We start from the raw sequence: 27,389 nt of genomic DNA, 5'->3' as shown, positions 1-27,389 counted from the left end.
AAGAGCAGAATTCATACTAAATTAATAAAAGGGGTTTTTGTCAGGACAAGCAGTTTGCTTCATGGTCTCGGGAAGCCTCGGTCAGAACATTGACTACAATGTTTTCATTTTAAGGTTTCAACATGCTCTTGTGTTTCTGCTTCCCATCCAGGTTCCACAGGGAATCAAGACCCATCAAAGTCTCCGTCCTATTCCATCATTCAGACGCCTCATTTTTTGAATGTATCCGAAGGGTCAGACGTGATGTTGAATTGCACTGGGGAAGGCAATGTGTCTTTAAGGTTCTTTGTAAGCTGGTGGAAGAAAGAAAAAGAGATCGAAAATTCAACCCGGATTTTTTTCATTAAAAATAAAAGCAAGATATCCAGCATTTTAACTCTTAGGTCAACTGTTGTTGCTGATTCTGGAATCTATCATTGTGTAATTGGCGACCAAGATGGGTCGAAAAAGGGGAACACAACTGTGACAATTTGGGGTAAATATGCCTATTTATTTGCTTGTTTATCTATTTGTATATTTATTTTTAGTTGTTTTTTTAATTTATTTACTTACGCTAGGGAACTCCTGAATTCTTTTTGCTACTGTCCCTTCTATGAGAGTATTGCAGTTCAGCCGAATTTGGGAGAGGGCCTAAGTCAGAGATCTTCAAACTTGGCAGCTTTAAGACTTGTGGACTTCAACTCCCAGAATTCTCCAGACAGCCAGCAGAGCTTGAAGTCCACAAGTCTTAAAGTTGCCAAGTTTAGGGACTCCTGGTCTAAGTAGTCTTGCAAAAAGTGGCATGATTGATTTGCACCTTCTCTGGATTCAGAAACCATATAAAAGTAAGAAATTGGGCAAGACATTTCACGGCTGTAGACTAACACTCCAGAAAAAGGCACCAAGAAACCATTTCTATCCAATTGCCAACAGGGTGTCCTCAGATATTCAAGATGGTGGCCATGGTAGTAGGACACACATAAAAAGTATGTAGTGTTTTGAACAGATCCAAGGTTTCTTCCAGCTCTATTCTGATTGATTGAGCAGGAGGTTAGACTACAAGACTTCCAAGGTCCCTTCCAGCTCTATTCTGATTGATTGATTGATTGAGCAGGGGTTTAGACTAGAGGACTTCCAAGGTCTCTTCCAGCTCTATTCTGATTGATTGATTGATTGGTTGAGAAGGAGGTTAGACTAGAAGGCTTCCAAGTTGCCTTCCAGCTCTATTCTGATTGATTGATTGATTGAGCAGGAGGTTAGACTAGAAGACTTCCAAGGTCTCTTCCAGCTCTATTCTGATTGATTGATTGATTGGTTGAGAAGGAGGTTAGACTAGAAGACTTCCAAGGTGCCTTGCCTCTCTATTCTGATTGATTGATTGATTGATTGAGCAGGGGGTTAGACTAGAAGACCTCCAAGGTCCCTTCCAGCTCTATTCTGATTGATTGATTGATTGAGCAGGAGGTTGGACTAGAAGACTTCCAAGGTCCCTTCCAGCTCTATTGATTGATTGATTGAGCAGGGGGTTGGACTAGAAGACCTCCAAGGTCCCTTCCAGCTCTATTCTGATTGATTGATTGATTGATTGATTGATTGCTTGATTGAGCAGGGGGTTGGACTAGAAGTCCTCCAAGGTCCCTTCCAGCTCTATTCTGATTGATTGATTGATTGATTGATTGAGCTGGGCCCGTGTCTGTGTTTTTGAGGTTACAATTGTAATGCATGTGACTCATAATATTTTATACAATTCTATTTCCTTTGCTCCAACACCAAGCAAGGCTAAAATACAGATGCAAATTATGATGATGATAAGGATGGTTATTTTTTTTTGCAGAAAAACCCTATGTGGATGTGAATCAGACTCCACAACAGGTCAACAGAAAAGCAGGGGCTAATTTCTCAATTACGTGCAGTTTTAGCAGCGCTGCCAATCTCAGTTTGCTAGAAGTGACATGGTACAAAGACAAACAGGAGCTCAGAAGCCCAGAATACTCTGAGAAGAGAAAGGAGAAAGCGATTCTTAGACTAATGAAGGTAGATGTAGAGGATTCGGGAAGCTACGTATGTAAAATCAGGATTGGAAATCGAACAGGATTAGGAAATGGAACGCGTGTTCAAATCGCTGGTAAGTAGCAGAAATTTTCTTTCTTTAAAAAATTTTTTTTAAAAAACATTTTATATGGTTATAAGATAAGCTACAGAATGTAAAAGTAAATAGAACAGGGCAGAACAGAATAGAAGAGAATAGAATTCTTTATTGGCCAAGTGTGATTGTACACACAAGGAATTTGTCTTTGGTGCATAAGCTCTCAGTGTACATAAAAGGAAGTAAAGAAAAAAGAAAATAAATAAATTCATCAAGAATCATAAGATACAAAGCATTAAACCATAACTTTTTGCCTTTTCATAGTAATATAAACAAGCCATTTCTATAAGCATCTACCAATCTAATCGATAAAATCCTAAATCAAAGTATCATTTTTTCCCACCTTGAGCACAAAGTCCAGAAGCAATCTCCAGTGATGGCCAAACGTGGCTTTTTCAGCCTCGTGCCTCGGGATGCATAATTTCCAATATGACAAACCGAGACAGGAACATCATTTTATTACAATTTATCAGAATATTCAGACCAAAGGGATTCCTCATTCAAAGAGGGAACCACGATCTTTAGCTTACATCCCCTTTATAGTTAACATAACAAAGAAACCTGAAAGAGGAAAGTTGATTGGACGGGATAATAGCATACATGTTTATTAAAATGAGGTCTGAAGGGGAATACATTGTAAGGAGAAAGGTTGTTTAGGGTTCACAAGAGATAAGCCAGACCCCAATTTTTACTAACAAACTTTTCTTATCAGAAACTAGTCTCCAACTTGTTTATCAGTTTAGGAATGTTAAAAGCTAATAAATCTTTTTTTATTTATTTTATTTATTCAATTTATAAGTCGCTCCCTCTCTACGAAGGGACTCGGGGCGGCGTACAATTAAATACACAAGCATATGGCACAGGAGGAGGTATATACATAAAAACATTTTACAGTTCATAAATAACAATAGCCACAGAGTTAAAAGACAGTAACAATAAAATTAAAAAACAATTAAAATACCCTAAAATTTAAAATTTACAATTTAAAATTGCCAGGGGGATTAGAGAATAAAGTTCTAATTAAGCCAGGCCTTGAACATCACTTTAAAAGAAAGACTATAAATCAGATTAAAATACAAACTCACTATGTTAGTTAACAAATAACAAAACCCGTGTTATTTGCCCCTCACCACGTAGCCACAAAAGTACTTGTATTCTTTTCTTTAATCAAAATGCTCAATTTAGCCATTTCAGCCAATTCCATTGTGCATGGTGGGAATCGAAGCGTCCTTCCATTTTTGGGTGTACAGCAATCTTGCTGCTGTCAACATGTATAAATTCAAAGTTTGCATCCGTTTACAGGAACCTTTTGCACCACTCAGGTGACCCTGAGGGCACAGGTAAACTCCAAGTGGCCTCAACGGCTCTCTAAAAGGATGCAAATGACCAGCTGTCTGCAAGGAGGATAAATCCTTCCATTCCCCACCATCCAGTCAGTGTTGAAGAAGAATCTTAGATGAGAACCAAAACATCTTCAAAAGAAAAAAGAAGAAAGTCCAGTTGCCTCTTGGAAAAAAAACCCCTGGTTTCCATTCAATTAATTAATTTATTAAACTTCTAGACCGCCCCCTCTCCCCGAAGGGACTCGGGGCGGTGTACAGGTACAAATTTAAAAACCACACACTCGATAATATACATAACTAAAATTGAATTAAATATCCCCTGTACAAATTTATAAGAATTAAGAGCTTAAACCTTAAAACCAAACCATAAAATTTAAAAAATACAAACTGAGGAGGGAAAGCTGGAATTAGGCCAGGCCGGCTAGATGAAACAGGTGGGTTTTGAGTTTCCGGTGGAAGGAGCGGAGGTCCGTAGTCATTCTGATGTCAGGGGGAAGGTCATTCCAGAAGGTCAGGCCCATCACAGAGAAGGCCCTTCCCCTGGGCGTCGCCTGCTGGCACAGCCTAGTGGACGGCACCCGGAGGAGTCCCTCTCTGTGTGAGCGAATCGGCCGAAGGGATGTATGGGGCAGGATACGATCCCGCAAATAGCTAGGTCCTGTGCCATGGAGCGCTTTGAAGATGATAATCAACACCTTGAAATGCACCCGAAAAGCCACAGGCAGCCAGTGTAGCTCGCGCAGGAGAGGTGTTACGTGGAGTATCTAAAGACTCCCAAAACTGCCCTTGCGGTCGCATTCTGAACCAACTGCAGCCTTCAGGTGCATCTCAAGGGGAGTCCCATGTAGAGAGCATTGCAATAGTTCATTCATTGTTTCTTGTCCTGCCTTCATGGTGCTTTGGAGAATAGCTTGACTATTCTCCAAAGCCTCTTCTTTATGGCAGTCCCTCAAATATTGGTACACTGCTATCATGCCATCCCTAGTCTTTCTTTTCACTAGACTAGACATGCCCAGTTCCTGCAACGGTTCTTCATATGTTTTAGGAGAGGTGCATCCCACAGCTCCTTTTTTTTAGGGTGTCCCAAACTCTCAGCCCGTTCCTCTGAAACATGAAGACATGTTAATGAAAAAACAAAACAAATAAATATGTAAATACATTTGCTACTCTGCCTGGAATGTGGGCATGAGGGTTATCAGTGGATTGTTGAGCAGATGAATGTTGCCATCAATATATATGGCCACCCTCTCTTGCCAGAATGACTTTGAGTGTCTAACAGGACATTCCAAATAATTGCCAACAAATGCAATTATATTTCTGTATATTTAAAAAGCAGACATACAGTCTGGGAGTCGCCTCATAGCTACCGGTAGAAATTTCAGAATTGAAACCAGACGCAGGAAGCACAGAGAGCGAGCGATTTACTGAACATGATGGGGAAGAGTTTTTTTGCTGAATGGTTATGTTCTCTCATGAAGACCAGGAAATGTAAAAAAAAAAAAAAAAAAAAAGGAAACCATGAACTCTGCAAGAAAGACTTGCAGTCGAATTTCACTTCTCTGTTTCCAGGATTCTCTTGGCCTACCGTGGGCCCTCCTCCAGGAGAAAGCGTTAAAGTTGAGATTAGCCTCTTAAAAGACTTAGGGAGGGGGGAAAATGATAGACATAATAGATCAGATCAAACAATCTGTGATTGTGAAGAATCTGGAGGAGGGATGTCAAACTCAAGAGTGCTTAGATCTGGCCTGGAGTGGAAATAGCAAATAACCAGCCCAGGGTGCCTCTGTCAGCAAAAACGGAGCGGGGGGGGGGGGGGGGGCTCATGTGTATTTTCGCTGGTGGAGGGCTGCAGGAGGCCATCCATGCTGAAAATGGGGGTGGGGGTGGGGTGTGTGCACCCCCGGACTCTTTTTTTTTTTTTTGCTGGCAGAGGACTATCAAAACAAACTAAAAACAAAACAAAAGGAGAAATGTTTCCCCTTTTGCCTTTCAGCATGCAAGAAGGGAGAGGAAAGGGAAAGAGGAAAGACAAAGAAGGGAAGATGGGAAGAGTGTAAGGAAGGAAAAATAAGGAAAGACAGGCAGGAGAAGAAAGGAGAATGAAGAGGGAAGGAAAAAGAAGAAAATGAAGGAAGATTATAATGAGAATGTAATGAGAGTGAGGGAGGGTCTCGTGGAAGTTCTGCCTTAGCACTTGGCCAACACAGGTGCCCCTGACACCTTAACAGATTAGCAGAGTTGGAAGGGACCTTGTAGGTCATCTAGTCCAACCCACCGCCAAGCAGGAGACCCTACGCCATTTCTGCCAGATGGCAGTCCAGTCTCTTCTTGAAAGCCTCCAGGGATGAAGCTCCCACAACTTCCCAAGACAACTTCTGTTCCATGGGTTGATTGTTCTCACTGTCATTTCCAGGTTGAATCTCTCCTTGATCAGTTTCCATCCATTATTCTTTGTCTGGCCGTTGCTTTGGAAAATAGGTTGACCCCCTCCTCTCTGTGACAGCCCTCAAATAATGGAAGACTGCTATCCTGTCTTCCCTGGTCCTTCTCTTCTCTTCCCCAGACTAGCTATGCCCAGTTCCTGCAATCATTCATCGTATGTTTTAACCTCCAATCCCTTAATCATCTTTGCTGCTCTTCTCTGCACTCCTTCTAGAGTCTCAACATCTTTTTAACACAAGTGATGTCGCACTGGCCATGCCCACCATGGCCATGGCCATGGTCATGCCCATCCCCTGGCCCTCCGAGGTCAAACACAACCCTGATGTAGCCCTCAATGAAATCAAGTTTGATTTCTGGAGCAATCCAGAAATGTAGGTATTGTAACTCACAGCTTCACAGTCAGAAATGGGGTGTTGTTCCACCTCCTTGTAATAGCTAAATGCTGGAAGGTGACCAAGCTTGCCCATGGATTTCAGTCGGTAGTATTTGTTAGGGATGTAACCCTAGTCTTGGCTTGGCAATGTATATAAGCTATGATTGTAACAAATGTATCTGTTACTTTAAATGCTAGAGAGTTGTAATTGGTTTGTTACCTCAAGCAGCCATAAGAGGGAGCCAGAATGACTGTTAGCTCCCTGTTAGATGCTGATCGGTGTATTGTGAGGTACTGTGGTTTGCTACTGTTAGCTGTTTTGTGTGCTAGACTGACTATTTGATAACTGAATGACTGAACCGTCTATGACTTGGACTGTTAACTGGACTCTGAATATTACCACATAGTAAACTACTATATTTTATACTATTCGGTGTCCCTGTATGCTGGTTTGTCGTGTTCTTTCATACCACTCTCATTAAGCTTCTCTGCACACTCGCTCTCCTAACGGGGAGCTTACTTACTTAACAGTATTGAATTAATCACTTCATGTAAACCAGGGGTGTCAAACTCAATTTCTTTTTTAAAAAACAATTTTTATTTATTTTTGAACAAGGACAAACAAACATAAAAATAAAAATAAAAAAAACCATCTTCCATTTACAAATTGTAGAAAGTGTGTCAGTTGGCTACAGTATTTCCATGCATCTCTTCCATAGTGACCACCTGCTTTTCATATCAAATCGCTTATTTTAAATTCACCTATATTCATGTGTATCATGATTATTATATCTCAACCTTAATTTGACTATAATTGTTGTTACATCCTTTTATATATAATATTCAAAATCTAGAATAGGATTATATGATAACATTCTATTAAATCATCCTAAAATCATCCAATAGCAATACATCTTTATAACATATTCTAGATAAAGCTTTTAAATCTCCTCTTATATTCCCCATGTGTTGTTTATATAAAATTTCATATTATCAAACTAATATATCTATATGTATTGTTATCATTATTAATCATTATTTAACTATAGCTATTGTCACTTCATTTTATACATTCTACTAGTAAACTAAATTTAGCTTAATTTTTATTATACATTTTCATTGCACCAACCTGTATCTTTCTAGTAATAGTGCAGTCTTATATCTCTTGCCATTTGTAGCATTAATATTCTAGTTACTTTCTTAATAAATCTTGTATGAACTTCTCTTCGCAACATGTTGTTCCTTTCGTATCTCATAAAAGCTCGAAACCCAGCACCTGCTCTTTCCATCAGCTTATCTTTGGTTATCACTGGTGCTTCTGTCAAGATTTCTCTCCTTATCTCCGTCAATTTTTATCTCTTTTCTTCTTCTGTGCTTTGAAGTCTGGGGGAGAGTTTCAATCAATCTATCTCCCCTTTCCATATTCCGCTCTTGCCATTATCAACCACGCTCACTTTGTTGTCAGTATCCACAGTTTTCTTATCTCTTTGCTCATTTTTTTCTTCCATTTTATGAACTCTGTCCTCCACATTCTTCATTTGATAAACATCCTCAGTTTTTCCATCAAATTTTTATGTTTTGTATTCTATATTCTCCAATCTCTTTTCAATTCTCTGTCACGACTAATAGATTTTGAATTTCAAACATAATCATTTGCAATGTTAAATTTTTCTTTTTCCTGCTGCGCCATTCTTCCAATTTTGCAGGCACTGCCATTATAGGATTCAAGGCTATTTTAATAAACTTCAAACAGGTTCATTTATTATCTTTCAAGTCAAACTCGATTTCATTGAGGGCCGCATCAGGGTTGTGTTTGACCTCGGGGGTGTGAGTGTGAGGTGGCAGAGGGGCCGTGGCCAGGGTGGGCATGGCCAACTCAACGTCACTCCTGTCGGGGGCGCCTGTGGTGGCCCGAGCGCTCTGCCAGAGAAAGCGGACTCCCAAGCTTCGTTTTCGACTGCAACGGCCTCCTGCAACTCTCTGCCAGTAAAAATGGAGCTTGGCAGGGCCATGCGTCTCCCTCGCGACCTCCCTTTCTAGCTGTGAGGACCTTCTGCAACCCTCTGCCAGCAAAAACAGAATCCAGGAGGGCCGCATGTGGTAGGTTTCCATTTTTTTACTACCAGTTTGCACGCACACGACACTTATGCGCAAGTGCAGAAGTGTCTGGGCGGGTGGGCGGAGCCTCCTGCTGCCGCTACGATCCGGGCCGAACCGGGAGCAACACACTTCTGTCCTGAGTTCCATTTTTGTGGGCAGAGGCGCCATGGGCCCCTTCGCTCTTTCCAGGGCCAGATCCAAGCATCCCGCGGACCTTGAGTTTGACGCCCCTGATGTAGGCCATCTTGTGTCTCAGCATGTCCAACTCAAATCTGCAGATGGAGCTATTTCACGAATGCAGCCTGTATCAACCCAACCTTTGGGCTTTATTTGACCCTTTATTTGACCGAAGGTTGCTGTAATTCTTGTCCTTTCCCCTCCCCCTCACAGCTGCAAAACTATTGCTGATCCAGTCACCACCTTCCATCGAGAGGACAGAAGGGGAAAACCTCACCATGGATTGTAGAATCCAGGGGAAGGGAACCAAACACCTCTCTCGTGTTTCATGGTATAAGATTGCCTCTGATGGAAAGAAGAGGGTAATGACACATGGAACCAGTATTCTGAAAGACCGAGCTTCTCTGTTTTTGAGGAACACCAAGCAGGAGGACGCTGGAAACTATACCTGTGAAATTGATAGATATAGCCAGGGGACTGGAACTAGAGTGACGATCCTTGGTAAATAGAACCATTTTCTGCCTTTCCTATGGGAATGATCCACAGTTGGTGGCTTAAGCATGGCTGGTGAACCCAAGTCATTGTAAGTTCTCCTAGAAATTGTTAACTGTGCCATAACTTCAACTAGGAGATGTCTAGGTAGCCTAAACCAATCAGACTGGAGCTTAATGAACCTGATTGCATTGATTGCTATGTTACAAATTTGCCTCTCACAGAGAATGTTGGCATAGAAACCGGAGCATGTTGTGATGTTGTGCAAACAACTTAGGCAATGGTATTAGCCTAAGTATTATTATTATTATTATTAGTATTATTATTAGTATTATTATTAGTAATAGTATTAGTAATAGTATTAGTAATAGTATTAGTAATGTATTATCAATATTAATATTATTAGTAATACTATCACTATTATTATTAATAATAATAGTATTAGTAATAGCATTAGTAATAGTATTAGCTTAAGATGTGGGATGCAGTGGCTCAGTGGCTAAGACACTGAGCTTGTCGATCAGAAAGGTCAGCAGTTCGGCAGTTCGAATCTCTAGCACCACATAACGGAGTGAGCTCCCGTTACTTGTCCCACCTAGCAGTTCGAAAGCATGTGAAAAATGCAAGTAGAAAAATGGGGACCACCTTTGGTGGGAAGGTAATAGCGTTCAGCCTACGCGTTTAGTCATGCCGGCCACATGACCACGGAGACGTCTTCGGACAGCGCTGGTTCTTTGGCTTTGAAACGGAGATGAGCACAGACCCCCTAGAGTCAGGAACGACTAGCACATATGTGCGAGGGGAAGCTTTCCCTTTTGAAGATGTGGGATGGGATGCATATTCTTTCTCCCTTTCCCCCTCCCTCCCAAGTTGTTGAGTTTGCAATTCTAAGAGTATCTCTGGAGCAAGGAGTACAGGTAGTCCTCCACTTACTCACTTACTTCATTTAGTGATCACTCAAAGTTACAACAGCACTGGAAATAGCGACTGGTGACCATTGCTGCACCCCCGTGGTCACATGATCAAAAGTAAGATGTTTGGCCACTGAATCACATTTTTGCAGTCTTCCAGGGTCAAAGGATTCCCTTTTGTGACTTTTGACAAACAAAGGCAATGAAGATTCCGGATTCACTTAACAACCGTATTCCTAACAATTGCACTGATTCACTTAACCACTGTGGCAAAAAGGGCCGTAAAATGAGGAGGGGGGAAAGTCGCTTCTGTTGGTTAGCAACAGAAACCGTGGGCTCGATGGTGGTCATTAAGTCGAGGACTGCTTGTAGATAAGAGTTTCTCTTCCGAGGCTCTCCATTATTACCAGCTCACTTGGTGTCGCTTGTTTAAGCAGGACGTGAGACTCCATCGCAGATCACCAATGATGATGAAGATGATGATGATGATGATGACAAGAAACCAGGTCAACCCCCCCAAAATACCATGAGTAGAATCGGAATCCCCGTGGGGGTTGGAGTAGCCACGGGCACCCTCATCTTCTTGCTGATCCTGGGCATCCTGGTGTGGAGATCCAAGAGGAAAAATAAAGGTGAGACCTTGTTCCACAGCTGTCCTTTCAGAATTTTCACCAGGCCTCTTCCCATGATTTTGAGTCAAGTAGAAGAATCTTGACAGACCTTGATGTCAACCGTCCCTCTGGCAAATGCAGCAAAAGAAACTCTTCGGACATCGTTTTACCGAGAGTCGAACTTTACGGATCGATCCAAAGAGGTACAATAGAAGCAAAGCCAGTTCTGAAGTTTTCATGTGAAAAGCTGCAGAGATAAAATCCCTCCTTTCCCCTCTGGGGCCACCCACTATCCAGTGTCCACCAATCCAGTGGCAAACATTTTTTCTGCTCTGGTGCTAAAAGGGCACGTGTGCATTTGATAGCCGTCCCCAGGCTTCAGGAAAGCCTCCGGAGTCTGTGGATGGCAAAAAATGGGCCTACCAAAAGTTTAGAAATGAACTTCCGGTTGGCCTGGTGGCCCATTTTTTGCCCTCCCCAGGCTCCAGCGGCTTTCCTGAAGCCTGGGGAAGGCAAAAACGGCTCCCCAGACCTCTGGAAGGACGGAAATCAGCTGGCCAGCACGCATGCATGCTGGAGCTGATATAGTGCATTGCACATGCCTGCACCCTTTTGGCACCCAAGCAGAAAAACGTTCGCCATCACTGGTCTAGACTCTTCTTAAAAACTTCCAGTGATGAAGCATCCCCAACTTCTTGAGGCAGTTCAAAGGGTGTTGATCCCAAATTGTATAGCTAAAAGTTTGAAGAAGCTTCTTGGGTGAGAAGCAAAACGTCTTCAAAAGAAAAAGCAAGCACATCCAGTTGCCTCCTGAAAAAAAAGCACCTTTGGGTCAACCGTGACCTGGACAACTGAGAATCTCTGCAGACTTTTAGCTCTACAATGTGGGATGAACACCTTTGGAAGGGTGTGGTAGTAGGTAGTAGGGTCGGTGTGGCCAGGGTGGGCATGGCCAGCTCGACGTCACTTGTATCGGGGGTGCCTGTGGTGGCCCGAGTGCTCTGCCAGTGAAAACAGGCTCCCGAGCTGCGTTTTGGCTACAATTGTCTGGGTTCCAAATAGCATCCGAAAGTAAATCAGAGTCCAAGGCAAAGTATTGTGCAAAGTTCCAATTTATTAAGAGAGCCATGTTGGCACATCTGGGGAAAACCCGAATCTGAAAGCTTCCCGGTTTTCCCCACCCAGTTGAAAGTTCCAGATCTTGCCCCCACACCCACAAGTCTACTACATGGTCCAATCTCCCACTGCCACGCTGGCACCTTCCATCCATCCAGTTCCGGTCAGGTGCAGAGGTGCAGAGAGACAAAGGATGACCTTGGCTTTCTAGAAAGAATTTTGTTATGGCTACATATCATCAAACTCTGTACAATCCCCCCACCCATTTTCCCACAATAGAAAAAATGCATGATAGAATAATAGAAAGTGTGGCAGGCCGAAGATCCAAATGAAAAGATGGCTGCAGGCTGGACAACAACGCCTCCTGCAACCCTCTGCTAGTGAAAATGGAGCTTGGAAGAAACCCCAGCAGGCCTCGCAATCTCTGCTTTCAGCTGCGACAGCCTCCTCCTACCCTCTGCCAGTGTCAACGGTGCTCGGGGAGGGCCACACCTAGGCCTCCCAAGCACGGCTTTTGCTGGCAGGGGCACTGCGGACCAATCCTTTGCTGTTTCTAGGGCAGCTCCGCAGGTCAGATCTAAGCATCCTGCGGTGGGAATCTGGCCTTGAGTTTGACATCCCTGTTCTAGACAAACATTTCTCAAAAGGGGGCATGCCTTTTGCAAAAAAAAAACCACCATCTCCATTAGTTTCTTATGTGGATATCTTCCTTTACCAAGAGACCTCCGGTCTGTGCTGCTGAAAACATGTATGTAAATGTATAAAATCATAGAACTTCCTATGTACTTTACGAGAGTGGTATGATTGATTGGTCAATTAAAAAAACAAAGATCTTGGAAGTCCCGCTGAAGCTCAGTGAGGTATAAACGTCTTAAAAGCAAGAGGATCATCTTCAAGGGATGGCCAGGGAGGGATTTAAACAGCTGTGGCCATTCCCAGAGGTGTTCAATCATGGACGAAGCACCTGAAGGCAAGACAACAAATAATGGACGGAAACTGACTAAGGAGAGATTCAACCTAGAAATAAGGATAAATTTTCTGACAGTGAGAACAATCAACCCATGGAACAGAAGCTGCCTTCGGAAGTTGTGGGAGCTGTAGATGTAGTTCCATTAAGGAACTACATTGTTGAGTGTGATTTGTCAGCCAGTTGCAAATCTATAAAAAAGATGTTGAGACTCTTGAAAGAGTGCAGAGAAGAGCAACCAGGATGATTAGGGGACTGGAGGTTAAAACATATGAAGAATGGTTACAGGAACTGGGCCTGGCTAGTCTGGTTAAGAGCAGGATCGGGGGAGACAGGATAGCAGTCTTCCAATATTTGAGGGGCTATTTAAGGAATAAGGGGGAATTTTCTGATAGTGAGAACAATCAACCCATGGAACAGAAGTCGCCTTCGGAAGTTGTGGGAGCTTCATCCCTGGAGGCTTTCAAGAAGAGACTGGACTGCCCTCCGTCAGAAATGGTGGAGGGTCTCCTGCTTGGTGGGAGGTTGGACTAGATGACCCACAAGGTCCCTTTCAACTCTGTTAATCTGACTCCTTCACAACAATCCTTGAATGTTGTTATAATACAATACAATACAATAGCAGAGTTGGAAGGGACCTTGGAGGTCTTCTAGTCCAACCCCCTGCCTAGGCAGGAAAACCTATACCGTTTCAAACAAAGGGCTATCCAACATCTTCTGAAAGACTTCCAGTGTTGGGGCATTCACAACTTCTGGAGGCAACTTCTGTTCCACTGATTCATTGTTCTCACTGTCAGGAAATTTCTCCTCAGTTCTAAGTTGCTTCTCTCCTTGATTAGTTTCCACCCATTGCTTCTTGTTCTACCCTCAGGTGCCTTGGAAAATAGTTTGACTCCCTCTTCTTTGTGGCAACCCCTGAGGAATAATGTTTTGTTCCTCTTTATTTCACTCTTGTAGGAGCTGCAGAAAATCCTTCGGAGGTGGAGCCCACAGAAGTCAAAGAAGCCAAAAAGGTAAATCAAATGATTGCTTCATCATGAAGCCACACCAGGGTCTCACTCCATCCCTGTACTTGGCATTTACTGGGTGTTTAAATACTTTTGGGGTTTTTAAAATAATTTTTCTTGAACATTTTAAAAGCACTACGGGTAGTCCTTGACCTACAACCATCCATGGAGTGACTGGTTTTTTTTTTTTTGAACAAAGTTTTATTGTTTTTTTTTAATTTTAACAAGGGGAAAAGGTACGGGAAAAGTTACACATTTTGGCAGCTGCGAGATACGGTAGATGTACACCCCCTCCAAACTCATAGTATACATTTGCATAGAATTCAATATTAAGTAATAACATAATAACATATAGTCAGTGTGGTAAATTCAATTGGTAATTTCGATCAATTTATATCAGATGACTTTTCTTACTCATTTGTGTGATCTGAGCTTTCTTGTTGTCGCCCCATCTCCCCCCGCTGGCAGAGCTCCGGCCCCTCCCGTGTCTTGTATGTCTGTTGGAGGATCATCTGGTTTTTCTAGGAGCAGTTTATTTTTTTCCATAAAGGCCTGCGCCTCTATGGGTGTATTAGTCCTAACTCTTGTCTCCTCCCAGAATATTAACATCCCTTCAGGCATCAACCATCTAAACCACACCCCCTTCTGGTATAATTTATTCGCCAATTGCAAATATTGTTTTCTTTTTCCCCTCACTTTCTTGGGGATCTGTTTCAGAATGGTTATCTCCTTATCTTTATATGTCAAGGCTTGCCCCCTTTGTGCATTCAGGATTTCATCTCTTGTGCTCTTCCTAAGAAATTTAATGTGTACCTCCCTGGGAACATTATGTGTTCTAGCATAAGCTGAATTTACTCTATAAGCCAGGTCTATTTCCCACCCCATCTGTTGTTTCTCCTTCTGAATATACTCAGCCAAAATGTTTGTCATGATGTCCCTTATGTTTTCATCATCTGTCTCCGTCACGTTCTGGAATCTAAGATAAAAAGACATTCTCTCAAACTCTATTTTCATTTGTTGGGTGTCAAGTTCTTTGTTTCCCCTTTGCACACCCTCTATCCCTCCCTTCATCTCAGCCTGGAGTGACTGTTTGAAGTTACAATAGCAGGGACAACAGTGATTTCTGATTTTCACTTTTGTGACCGTTGCAGCAACTTGAGGTCACACGTGATCAAAATTCAGATGTTTGGCAACTGGCTCATATTTGTGACGGTCGTAGTGTCCTGGGGTCATGTGATTCATCTTTTGTGACCTTATCACAAGGTTGATCTTGTTGAGATGGCTAAACTAACTCCTTTGATTAGAGAAAAGACAATATCAACCTTTATTGCTGTCTGAAAACCTCTGATGGACGTTTGAAATGAAAGTAATGCATTTGTGGTTTGAGGATTCAACAGGATAAATGATAGAAAGATAAGAGTCATATTGTTACTTCATAGAGAGAGATATTAAAATATAATTGTAATGACTGTGAAGACTATAGGAAGTCAATTCTTTATAGCTTTCTTTTTCTACTCTTCTCTCCTTTGTTACCTTTTTAGCTTTTTTCTATTATTCCTCTCTTCTTTTTTTGGTAATATTTTTATTTTTTTTAGATTACACACTTATATTGTGTGTGAACAGGGTTGGCTCTGGGTATGATTCATATTAACCCAATTCACAATAAAAATATTAGTATATCTCTATTACATTTCTCAAATTTAAGTAATCCTTATTATATTGTTCAAACATATACATTCAAAAAATGCCCGTTCGGTGTGCGAAAAAATTAATTAATCCTCCACTGCTGACCAGGACTGAGCCCAACATTTCTGTTGTTATGTGAGACAGTAGTTAAATGATTCTTGCCACAGTGGTAAGTGAATCATTGTCGTTGATAAGTTAGTAATACAGTTGTTAACCAAATCTGGCTTCCCCATCAACTTTGCTTATCAGAAGGGGATCACATGAGCCTGGGACACTGCGACCGTCATAAAGGTGAGCCAGTTGCCAAGCAGCTGACTTTTGATCACGTGACCACGGAGAGCCATGTAACGGTCGTAAGTGTGGAAAACGGTCATAAGTCACTTTTTTCAGTGGTGTTGTAACTTCAAATGGTCACTAAACAAACGCTTGTAAGTCGAGTTGACCCTAAACTTGTAAAGATATTGGCCGATGATTTCTTGTTAAAGTCAGATCTGCGGTCTCTTTAAATATTAGCGCTGTATCAGCCTCTTATTAGCTATCCATTGTGTAAATATTACTCATCGGTTATTTTAAAAAAATTCATCCTCAAGGCATTTATAGTAAGGCTGGGAGACTTTCTGGAACAGACGCTGTTCCTGTTTTAGACTTTTAAATAGCTTCTTACTTTTATAGCTCCGTTCAACATTTGCTTGGTTTTCTGTGATTGTCGGGAAATTCTGTTTACGTAAATATTCATCTAGAAATATTTCTTGGCCTGTGTATAAAGTGCAATATCGACGAAACTCTTTTCGCACATTTGCATTGCCTGTCATTACAGTATTTTCTTCTTCTCAGTTAGCATCCCTTGACTTTCGTTCTCTTTTTTTAAGTCGTGTGCCCATCATAAATCCCCGATTTATTTGCAAATGCAAAATGTCCTTGTTTTGCATAATTCAGCTTTATTTCCATCTCTGTCAGTGTTAATATAGTTAGTTGCTGCCGTGGAAGTTTGATTTGGTGACTAATAGTTGTCCTTTCTGGACAGTTTCAAATAATTCTTCCTTTCCCCCTCCAACCTATCCAAAATTGCTTGTATTTTCTCTTACCTTTTTTTTAAAAAAACCCATTATTATGTTGTATTAAACATCCTCTTACAAACACTTGGCTTGCACTCTAAACAGTTCTTACTTCTGTGCCTTTATTAAGAACAGAACAGAATAACAGCATTGGAAGGGACCTTGGAGGTCTTCTAGTCCAACCCCCTGCTCAGGCAAGAAACCTATATCATTTCAGACAAATAGTTCAATCTCTTCTTAGAAACTGCCAGTATTGGAGCATCCACAACTTCTGGAAGTAAGACATTCCATTGGTTAATTGTTCTCACTGTTAGGAAGTTTCTCCTTCATTCCAGGTAGCATCTCCCCTTGATTAATTTCCATCCATTGTTTCTTGTCTTGCCTTCTGGTGCTTTGGAAAATAGGTTGACCCCCTCTTTTTTGTGGTAGCCCCTCAGATATTGGAACACTGGCTGAGCAAGAGGAATTTTAGAAACAGCAACAGAGTTTGTGTAAGGATGAGACACCCTCTTTCCTCACAGTTTGTGCCCAAGCCAGGAATTCAATAAAATATGCCAGCTAATCAATGGAGGCCTGTTAGATGTTGGAAGACTGCTGTCATGTCACCCGTGGTCCTTCTTTTCACTAGATTAGACCTATCCATTTGACATTATTCTCAAAAACTTACTTTAGCTTCCTTTTGCAATTTTCTATTGTTTCCTTTCATAACAACATCTCTTTCCATTCGCATCTAAAAAGGTTATATATATATTTTCCTTTTAAAAGTTAAAATCACTGAATTGTGGTCTGAAAAACCCTTTGGTGAGGACTCTGCTATATGGACATTAGGAGCCAAAGTCTTAAGCATCCAAATAATACCCATTCTTGAAAAAAAAAAGTTATATCTTTCAGAAACATTATTCTTCTTTTAAGACACTATTTTTATATCTCTATTCATTGTCAAACTCCCAATTATCCACCAGATCAAAATGAATCTCTGGTCGTTTGCCTTTTGTACTTTTAATATTTTAATTTTTTTTTCAGAGCTCTATATTTTGCTGGGAAATTCCCCCTTTCCAGAGAGCACCAATTTTCATACAGTGTCTGCAACTCTAAAAGAACACTGACCTCTTATAACATGCTGGGTCATCAGGAGCAGGGTTAATATTATGCAACGAATGGTTGTTTGTCAGCCCTGTGAGGTAGTCCAGAAAAAGAAGTACACCTAGCAGCTTTTGCTCTACCCTTGTAGTAAAGTTACGTTGACAGATTCTTGCAAGTACATTTCTTCCTGGATGGGTAGTGCCATGGCTCTGTGGTTAAAGACACTGAGTTTATCAACTAGAAAGCCAATAGTCCAAGGTTTGAGACCCAAGTATTGCGTGGCGGAGTGCCCGTTTTCACCTAGCTCATGCCCATCTAACAATAGCAATAGCACGTAGACTTATATACTGCTTCACAGTGCTTTACAGCTCTCTCTAAGCGGTTTATAGAGTCAGCCTATCGCCCCCAACCATAACAGAGTGATAATAGTAAGCTGTTGTCTCAATCCTGTTTAGATGGTTTGTTGTTCATTACATAAACCCCCAAAAGGGGGTGGGTGGGTCAGTTTATTATAAAAAGATGTTGAGACTCTAGAAAGAGTGCAGAGAAGAGCAACCAAGATGATTAAGGGACTGGCGGCTAAATATACTATGAATGGTTGCAGGAACTGGGCATGGCTAGTTTAAAGAAGAGAAAGACCAGCATTGACATGATAGCAGTCTTCCAATATTTGAGGGGCTGCCACAGAGAGGAGGGGGTCAAGCTGCTTGCCAGGGCACCTGAAGGCCAGACAAGGAATAGTGGATGGAAACTGATCAAGGAGAGATTCAACCTAGAAATGATAAATTTTCTGACAGTGAGAACAATCAATCAATGGAACAGAAGTTGCCTTCGGAGGTTGTGGGAGCTTCATCACTGGAGGCTTTCAAGAAGAGACTGGGCTGCCCTCTGTCAGAAATTGTGTAGTAGGGTCTCCTGCTTGGGCGGAGGGTTGGACTAGATGACCTAAGGTCTCTTCGAACTCTGTTGTTCTATGTATATGCAAGTGATGGGAATCATTCAGTCTGTTTCTGACAAATGGTCTATGAGAGCCAGTTTCTTCGTGGAGTCTCAGAACACATAATTTTTATTTTCGTTCCTGTTTAGAGAACTTGCTGCTTTTTCATGTCACAGTTAAAATCACCCTCCTTCTTCCGTCCCTGTCTTTCTAACAGCAACCTTTGACCAAGCAAATGAGCGATGTGACATATGCTGACATCAGATTTCACAAAAGGGAAGCTAAACCAGAGACTGAAGTTGTGTATGCAGAAGTGAGATTGGGCACAAAACGGCCTGAACACAGAGACAGAGGGACCCAGCCTGCAGGCCTTCACTGAGAGAAGAGGACAGAAGGAGGTATTCGGAGGCGAGTTGTCTTCAGAAGTTCCTGAGATAGGTCCTACTATGAAACTGATGGTTCCTTTCAAAGCCCGTTGCTTTACAAGTCTTCACCTGTTTATCCATGAATGCAAGAATTGCAGTCTGCCTCCCCTTTCTCATTTCGGTAGAGGTAGACAAACCTAAACTGAAGCCATCATGGCTTATCTAGAGACAATGTCTTCCAGAGGAGAGCCTTCTTTTGAAAGAAGCATGGAGAAGCATCTTTGCTTGAGCACCTGAAGGCAGCCTGGGACACAATATTCTCCACTGGGGTGAAAGGATCTCTTTTTATTATTATTATTATTATTATTTAGGCAATATTCTTATTGCTTCTGATGTTGACAATTGAAAACCCTCGCAAGCCTTGAATGGGACTTTGAGATGTGCAAAAATACAGAAGAACACAAGGTGGCAGAAAAGCCCAGAAAAAGAAAAACAAGAAATTCTGTCTCCATCTAGTGGTCATCTGTATTTCTGCAGCCAACCTCTTGGAGGCCAACATTCAATTATAACAATATGGCAACTGAACATTTCCCAGACCTGATCCATTTCTGCTAGAAATTCTATCAAGGGATGCATCGGAAGTGATCTGTTTGCAGACTACACGCCGGGATGATTGAAGGCAGCAGGAAGTGAGGCTTAGACCACCTGCTGGCAAGGAATCCAACCTTCTTTTCCGACACGCATCCTTCTCTTTTTCTTTTCAACACCCTCTTCTGTATCTCCTCACCTCTGCAGGAGAACTGAGTGGAGCAGATGATGAAAAGGAAGTTACATTTTCCAATGGGTGAGGAGTAATAACAGTTTTGGAGTTGGGGAAAGGAAGGGGACAATAGTAGATGCCCAATTGGATTGTGGACACATTGTCCATCTTACTGTGTTAGGGGTAGCATGGCAAAAATGTGGATTCTCACACCAGGGAAATTGTATGAGGGGAGCCAATTTATAGTACTTTTCACAAGTAACTAGTTGGCTGGAGCAGAGAGGCCTTGCCTTTTTTGCTATCTGTGGCTACATCTGCTTTTAAGCAACATTTCCTCAGCCTCAACTCAGCCTTCTGCCATAACCATATCCTTGTAACCTCTCGCTTAGATTACTGCAATGTGCTCTACATGGGGCTGCCCTTGAAGAATGTTCAGAAGCTTCATCTGTGGTTGCACAGGTCATAAACGTTTCTGGCTACACACGGCACATATAAGATTCTTTATTCCGTGATCTGCCTGGCTGCCAGGATGTTTCTGGGTGCAATTCAAGGGGGCTGCTTGTCCCCCTTAAAGCCCTACATGACTTGGGACAGGACTATCGGGGGGGGGGGGGGGGGGGGGAGACTGCCTTTCTCCAAAAGTCTCTACCTATCCTCCAATTCGATGGAGCAGATGGGGCATGCTGTGGACCAGAGGTATTATTCAGCAGGTTCTGACCAGTTGTAGAGAACTGGTGGTGGAAATTTTGAGTAGTTCAGAGAACTGGTAAATGCCACCTCTGACTGGCCCTGCCCCCATCTATTCTCTGCCTCCTGAATCCCAGCTGATCGGGAGGAAACGGGGATTTTGCAGTAACCTTTCCCTGGAGTGGGATGGGAATGAAGATTTTACAGTATCCTTCCCCTGCCGTGCCCACCTAGCCATACCCACAGAACCGGCAGTAACATTTTTTGAATTTGCTACGGATCCTGTCAGCCAAAGAGTGCCAGCTGGCAGGGACTAGAAAATGGGCTTTTTTTTGCACTGGCCTCCATTCTGTGGAATACCCCCCCACTTTGGAGATTACAGTTACCCTTTGAAAGGCTCTAAAAATCTTGCTATACTCTATACTCAATCTGGGACTATGTTAATGGACCTGGACTTTACTGTTAGTTGATTAATTATCTCAGCTGCTGTTTGTATTTATTTTCGGGATGTTTTTTTTATTGTCTTAGTGTTTTGAATTAATGTTTTTAATTGTTCTACAGCTGTAAAAATATTTAGAAATATTTTAGAAATGTAAGCCACTCAGAGTCAATTGATGGAGTTGTGTGACTAAATGAATGAATGGATAGATGGATGAATGAATGAAGAAATGAATGATTATGGAGGTAATGATTGGGAGGAAACTTAGAAAGATCAAGGTTACAACACACTTTGAAACATCGTCAAAATATCTATATTTTTTTTGTATGAACATGAACCTGCCACCAGGAAAAAAAGTGAATTAATTAAAGCAACATTAACAATGTGTGTGTTGCAGAAGTCATTAATCTGCAAATTTAGCTAGAGACATAGCTGAGCAATACTGAAATCCGTCTATTGGAAATACACCCCTAACTTCTCCATTTCAACTGGAAGCCCACAAAAGGTGGTCAGAAGGCAGACTCTTGTTGAAGTTAACCTTGGGGATGGTTGACACCCAATGTGAATCATTTTGACTTGTGTTGTTTTCAGCAGCTAACTCCCAGAAATGATGGGCACGTTGTCAGAAATTTCGTTGGTTTTCTTTTCAGGATCCCTCTCTCCACCTACATGTAGTCTTCGATTTTATGACCACAGTTGAGGCCTGAATTTTCATGGATAAGCAAAGCAGATGTTTGACAGCCAAGCCAAATGCCTGAATTTTGATCATGTGATGACTGTGATGAAGTTCTTTCAGTTGTAAGTGCAAGGACTGTCTATAAGTCACTCTCTGCAATGCTGTTGACATTTCCAAGACATTGACTAAGTCAATGCCTGTAAGACAGTATGTCAAACGTGTGTACCAATCGCCACGGTGGTAAAGAGAGGGCCCCAGATGCCACCATAGAGTTGAAATAATGTCAGCGTTCCAAATATCATGCAGAATTAAATCATTGTCCAAAGCAAAGTTATCCTTAAAACTACAATTTAATAAGACAGACATGTTGGCATTATGCTGTGAAATTTCAACTCTAATGTACATCCTGTGGGTTCACCCAGTTGAAAGTTCATTATCTATCCCCACACCCACAAATCCATCACATGTTCCAATCATCATCTTCCATGCTGGCATGTACACCCCTCTGCTTCCGGTCAGGTGTCGAGGTACGGAGACAAAAGACGACCTTGAGCTTCTAAGAAGAACCATAACAATACATTCCACAATCCTACTCCTTTCTATTCCCCCCTCCCAACTACTACACTAATGAAACACCATAAGAAATTAATAAAAAGTGTGACAGGCCTGACACAGTAACTGGGAGTGGGATCTTGGAGTTGTAGTGGATAATCACTTAAATATGAGCCAGCAGTGTATGGCACCAGCCAAAAAAGCTAATACAATCCTGGTGTCAACTCCTAAAGTTGCCATAGTGAGGAAAGGGGGGAGGGGAGAGTGCATTCCATGCATGCTTTTGGCTAGTCGGATCTCAGATTACTGCAACAGACTTGGAAGGAGTGCACCTCATTGGGGAATGTGATTTATGACACAGACCGAGGGGAGGGGAGGGGAGGGAAGGGAAGGAACAGGGGTAAAGTTCAGCTTATAAATAAGGCTAAGATCCGACTGCACAAAAAAGGCATTGCCAAAATGCTCCTAATAAATGACTGGTTTTCTTTTGAAATTTGACTCGAGGCTCATGAATCAATTAGGGCATTTTTTGGAAACCTGATACCTGGTGTCAGGCCTGTAGTTATATTCTTTTCAGGATCTTTGGCCTGCCACACTTTCTTATAATTTCCTATGTGTTTCATTAGTGTAGTAGTTGGGAGGGGGGAATAGAAAGGAGTAGGATTGCGGAATGTATTGTTGTCATTCTTTTATAGAAGCCAAGGTCATCTTTTGTCTCTGCACCTCGACACCTGACCGGAAGCAGAGGGGTGTAGATGCCAGCGTGGAAGATGATGATTGGAACATGTGATGGATTTGTGGGTGTGGGGATAGATCATGAACTTTCAACTGGGTGGAATTCCAAGAAGAACATTAGAGTTGGAATTCCATAGACGTGCTAACTTGCCTGTATGAATAAATTGGACCTTTAAGGATAACTTTGCCTTAGACAATGATTTAATTCTGCATGGTATTTAGAACGCCTGACACCTGGGTTGTATAAACAGAAGCATAGAATCAGAATCGGTGAAGTATTAGTACTGCTTTACAAAGCCTTAGTAAGGCCACACCTGGAATATTGCATCCAGTTTTGGTCACCACATTATAAAAAAAAGATGCGGAGACTTTGGAAAAAGGTTAGAGAGTAGCAACTAGGATGATTACAGGTCTAGAGATTAAAACATATTAAAAAATGGTTGAGGATTTGGGTTTGACTAGTCTAGAGACAAGAAGGACTGGGGGGGACATGATAGCAGTGTTCCAGTATTTGAGAGGCTACTACAAAGAGGAGGGGGTCAACTTATTTTCCAAAGCACCAGAGTGCAAGACAAGAAAAAATGGTTGGAAATTAATCAAGGAGAAAATCAACCTGGAATTAAGAAGAAACTTCCTAAAAGTGAGAACGATTAACCAGTGGAACAGAAGTTGCCTTCAGAAGTTGTGGGCGCTTCATCACTGGAGGTTTTTAAGAACAGACTGGACGGTCACCTGTCTGAAGTGGTGTAGGATCTCCTGCTTTAACAGGGGCTGGACTAGAAGACCTCCAAGGTCCCTTCCAGCTCTATTCTGATTCTAACTACCTTGTCTCCTGAGAATCTTCTGAGGATCCCATGACATCACAGATGTTTACTACATTCTTTGTGGACTTAATTATAGATTAATCTTAACAGCAATCATACTTCTCTTGTCGTTTTGGCATTTTCCTGCAACCTTTCCCCTTTCCTCTGCTTTCTCCAGGCTCAGCTTACCAAACTACAGTGTTCTTTTTAGCCTGCACACCTAGGAGGGTTTTAGGATGCTCTAATCATTCACGTAGAACTAGTACGGTAGTAACTAGTAGTAGCAGGAGGAAGGTTCCCAGAATTCAGACAGCGATTTCTTTTAAATTTTAAAGGAAGGGAAATGGAATACTTTGAATTTAAATTTGATATTCAATTTATTGTTGTAAAATCTTACAAAATCATTTAAAATGGCATCGACTCAATAAATTTTCAAAAGCTTTAATGATGAAATTAGAGAAGAGAAGAATTAAGACATCTCGTAGGCCAAAGTACTCTCTGATCCTATTGAATACAGACAGTATGGCTTCCTGTCACTGTGAGTAGGAAGTACAACAATTTAGCACAGAGAGTATGGCTTCCTGTCACTGTGAGTAGGAAGTACAACAATTTAGCACAGAGAGTATGGCTTCCTGTCACTGTGAGTAGGAAGTACAACAATTTAGCACAGTGAAAAAGAAGTAGAACATGGTCCAAAATATGGAGGAGGGAGGAAAAGGAGAAAGAGGAGGAGGAGGGGGGAGGAGGAGGGGAGGGGAGGAGGAGGAGGAGGAGGAGGGGAGAAGAGGAAGAAGAAGAAGAGGAGGGAGGAGGAGGAGGAGGAGGAGGAGGGGAGGAGAAGGAGAAGGAGGAGAAGGAGAAGGAAATCATCTGAGAGTCTTGTTATCTTTCACCCATATATCTAGCTCCAGAGTTGCTCCATTGAGAGGTTGAAAGAATTCAAATTCCTTCTCTTTGGTGCTTTCTTACCAGAAAGTTGCAAAAGTTCATGAAGAGGGAAAAAGTGGCCTGAAGAAAAATAAAATGCTCTTCACAGCTCTTCAGGAGTTTCATTGCATTCGTCTGGCTTTTGAAGAGCACTTCCCAGCAATGACTCACAGAAGAATTAAACATAAAATTTGAGATGTTCGCAGAGACGAGGATCTTTGGAAAGTTTCTCTTCCAATGCTATGTATTTCAGTGGTGCTCTTTCCTTATGCCTGGTGAAAAAAGACAAGCAATTACTGTTCTAGTTCTAATTCTAATTGTGAGTTACTAGTGATGCTCCAGAATACATTTTTATTAGGTTAGAAAAAGTATTATAAAATAATACAAAAGCAAATAAGAGGACAGTGAAGGGGAAAGGAAAAGGGAAAGGAAAAGTGAGGAAGAGTAGGGAAAGAAAAAGAAGCATTGACTTCCAAGTCTCTCTGTTGCAATAGAATAAGGTATTAACAACAAATCACAATTTTTTACTTTACCATAATAGCAATAGCACTTACACTTATATACCGCTTTACAGTGATTTGCAGCCCTCATCTAAGTAGTTTACAGAGTCAGCCTCTTGCCCCCAACAATCTGGGTCCTCATTTTACCCACCTTGGAAGGAGGGAAGGCTGAGTCAACCTTTGAGCCTGGTAGGATTTGAACTCCTGGCTGTGAGCAGAGTTAGCCTACAATACTGCATTCTAATAGGAAAGAAGGAAGGAAGGAAGGAAGGAAGGAAGGAAGGAAGGAAGGAAGGAAGGAAGGAAGGAAGAAGGGAGGGAGGGAGGGAGGGAGGGAAATAGCAATAGCACTTAGACTTATATACCACTTTCCAGCCCTCTCTAAGTGGTTTATAGAGTCAGCCTATTGTCCCCAACAATCTGGGTCCTCATTTAACCCACCTCGGAAGGATGGAAAGCTGAGTCAACCTTGAGCCTGGTGAGATTCAAACTATTGGCAGTGGGTAGAGTTAGCCTGCAATACTGCGTTCTAATCATTGTGCAGAGGAAGGGAAGGGGAAGGAAGGAGGGAAGGAAGGAGGGAGGGAGGGAGGGAGGGAGGAAAATAGCAATAGCACTTAGACTTATATACCACTTTCCAGCCCTCTCTAAGTGATTTACAGAGTCAGCCCTATTGCCCCCAACAATCTGGGTCCTCATTTTCCCAACCTCGGAATGATGGAAGGCTGAGTCAACCTTGAGCCAGTCGGTCAGGATCGAACTGCTGGCATTGGGCAGAGTTAGCTGCAACACTGCATTCTAACCACGAGGGAGGGAGGGAAGGAAGGAAGGTAGCAATACCACTTAGACTTATATACCGCTTCACAGTGTTTTTAAAGCCCTTTCTAAGCAGTTTACAGAGTCAGCCTCTTGCCCCCAAACAATCTGGGTCCTCATTTTACCCACCTCGGAAGGAGGGAAGGCTAAGTCGACCTTTTGAGCCTGGTGGGATTTGTTTCAATGACCCAGATTTTTACTTTTATCCCTACATTGTCTGGGCTTAAGTCCCATTCCCACAATACCTGCTGAGACGGAGCTCCAAAATGCGGATGCGAAACATGGCTTCTGAGCAGTAGTTCAGGTAGTCATCTTCATCCTCCAAGGTCATGTTGAGTTGGTTCTGTTGGTACCACTGCTGCTTCTTCTGCAGTTCTTGAGTTTCCTACACAAAGAGAAAAAAACGGCTGGCTTCACACTACAGGTAAATCTACTCCATGAACAGCAGACAATGTGAGCATGTAATCTAATAGCCATCAAGGAGGAGGAAATAGATCAGGGGTGGGTTGCTCTTACCTTGGCTACCAGTACGTATACATGGTCCATTCATGTGCTGCGTTCATGCACCAGATGTGTGCTGTACATGCGCCTGATGCGTGCGGTGCATGCATGCGTACACCACCACCCCTGCGATGCCCAGCTGCTTGTCGGAGGTGTCGGAGGTTGTGCAGGCGCCACACGCTATGCATGCATGTGCAATTGGCCTGGTTACTTAAAAACAGGTAAGGAATGCGGGCGGGAGGGTGGGCTAAACGAGCCACCGTACCAGTGGTGGGATACGACCGGTACGCCCTGGTACGGGCGTACCGCTGCCTGTTGGGAGCACCAGGTACCGTTCCAGTATGGTGCTCTGGAGGGCCCATCCACCCGCCCACCCTCCTTATCTGTATTTGAGCCGATCGGGGCTTCCACGCATGGAGTGTACGGGGCCTGCATGACGCTCCACCAAGCAGCTGGAGCATCGCGGGCAATAAGTTTGCATGCGCGTGCTGCGTGCGTGCGTGCATGTGGTAGATGCCCAGCCCCGTTGCACTGTACCAGCGGGAGCAGGATCCACAACCCACCACTGCACAGTACCCGTACAGTGGCTGCACCTCCTGACTACTACCGGCACAGCCGTACCAGGCCGTACCGGCCAAAACCTATCACCGAAATAGATGTATGGGCTTGGGCTTAACTCATGTCTGTAACAAGGATTCAATCTAAGAAGAAAGTTTAATGGTGTCCCAAAGAATCACGATCTCCACCATCAGTCAGCTCTCTACATAACACTGACGGACTCAAAACAGCCTGAATCAAAATATATGCAGAGTTTGGCAAAAAGAAAAAAAAGAAAAGAAAAGTAGAGATTCAACTTTTCCAAGTTCCAACTTAAAATAAAAGATAGAGCGTTGATCTCAATGACACTGCCACCATTTTGACTTTTTTTGACCATCTCCTGGAGACATCCCTGTTTGGAACCAGTGTGCCATCAGTTGAGAAGACAAGGAAATGGAACCAGAGTGATGGAACTTGAGCAGCAGCAATAAGCTTTGGGGAACCCCCTTGTTGTGGCCATACGTCCATAGCCCAGCCTTCTCCTTCCACCGAGAAAAGCTAGTGAAGACTGCCCACTTTGGTCTTAATGGTTCCAGTGGGCCAAGGATGCTTTACAGAGACAACAGCAAGAACCTCTGGAGAGCAGTTGGGTCCATAGAAAGGCCT

The 27,389-nt window shown here is 42.5% G+C and overlaps 2 protein-coding genes across 6 annotated transcripts in view; one reads left to right on the top strand and one right to left on the bottom strand.

Moving 5' to 3' along the window:
- The window catches only part of LOC309397205 (CD166 antigen-like), a 30,406-nt gene extending 9,361 nt beyond the window's left edge, over window positions 1-21,045 (top strand). The window contains exons 2-7 of one of the 3 annotated variants that reach the window (XM_081963042.1): window positions 152-475; window positions 1,814-2,104; window positions 8,774-9,061; window positions 10,401-10,595; window positions 13,615-13,670; window positions 18,643-21,045. In XM_081963042.1, coding sequence (XP_081819168.1) covers window positions 152-475; window positions 1,814-2,104; window positions 8,774-9,061; window positions 10,401-10,595; window positions 13,615-13,670; window positions 18,643-18,804 — 1,316 coding nt within the window. In that variant the 3' untranslated portion in view covers window positions 18,805-21,045. Of the gene's footprint in view, window positions 1-151; window positions 476-1,813; window positions 2,105-8,773; window positions 9,062-10,397; window positions 10,596-13,614; window positions 13,671-18,642 lie in introns of all 3 variants that reach the window. The other 2 variants (XM_081963041.1, XM_081963043.1) reach the window with 2 other exon arrangements.
- A 3,265-nt stretch (window positions 21,046-24,310) lies between these two features.
- The window catches only part of DRC7 (dynein regulatory complex subunit 7), a 50,740-nt gene continuing 47,661 nt past the window's right edge, over window positions 24,311-27,389 (bottom strand). For all 3 annotated transcript variants that reach the window (XM_081963019.1, XM_081963018.1, XM_081963017.1), the window contains 2 exons: window positions 25,931-26,070; window positions 24,311-24,641 (listed from right to left, as the gene is read on the bottom strand). In XM_081963019.1, coding sequence (XP_081819145.1) covers window positions 24,548-24,641; window positions 25,931-26,070 — 234 coding nt within the window. In that variant the 3' untranslated portion in view covers window positions 24,311-24,547. The remainder of the gene's footprint in view (window positions 24,642-25,930; window positions 26,071-27,389) is intronic.

The sequence above is a fragment of the Natrix helvetica genome (assembly GCF_964273705.1).
Source record: "Natrix helvetica genome assembly, chromosome: 10".
NCBI lineage: Eukaryota > Metazoa > Chordata > Lepidosauria > Squamata > Natricidae > Natrix > Natrix helvetica.
Note: the sequence above shows the minus strand (reverse complement) of the source record. Positions and strands in the feature narration are given on the sequence as shown.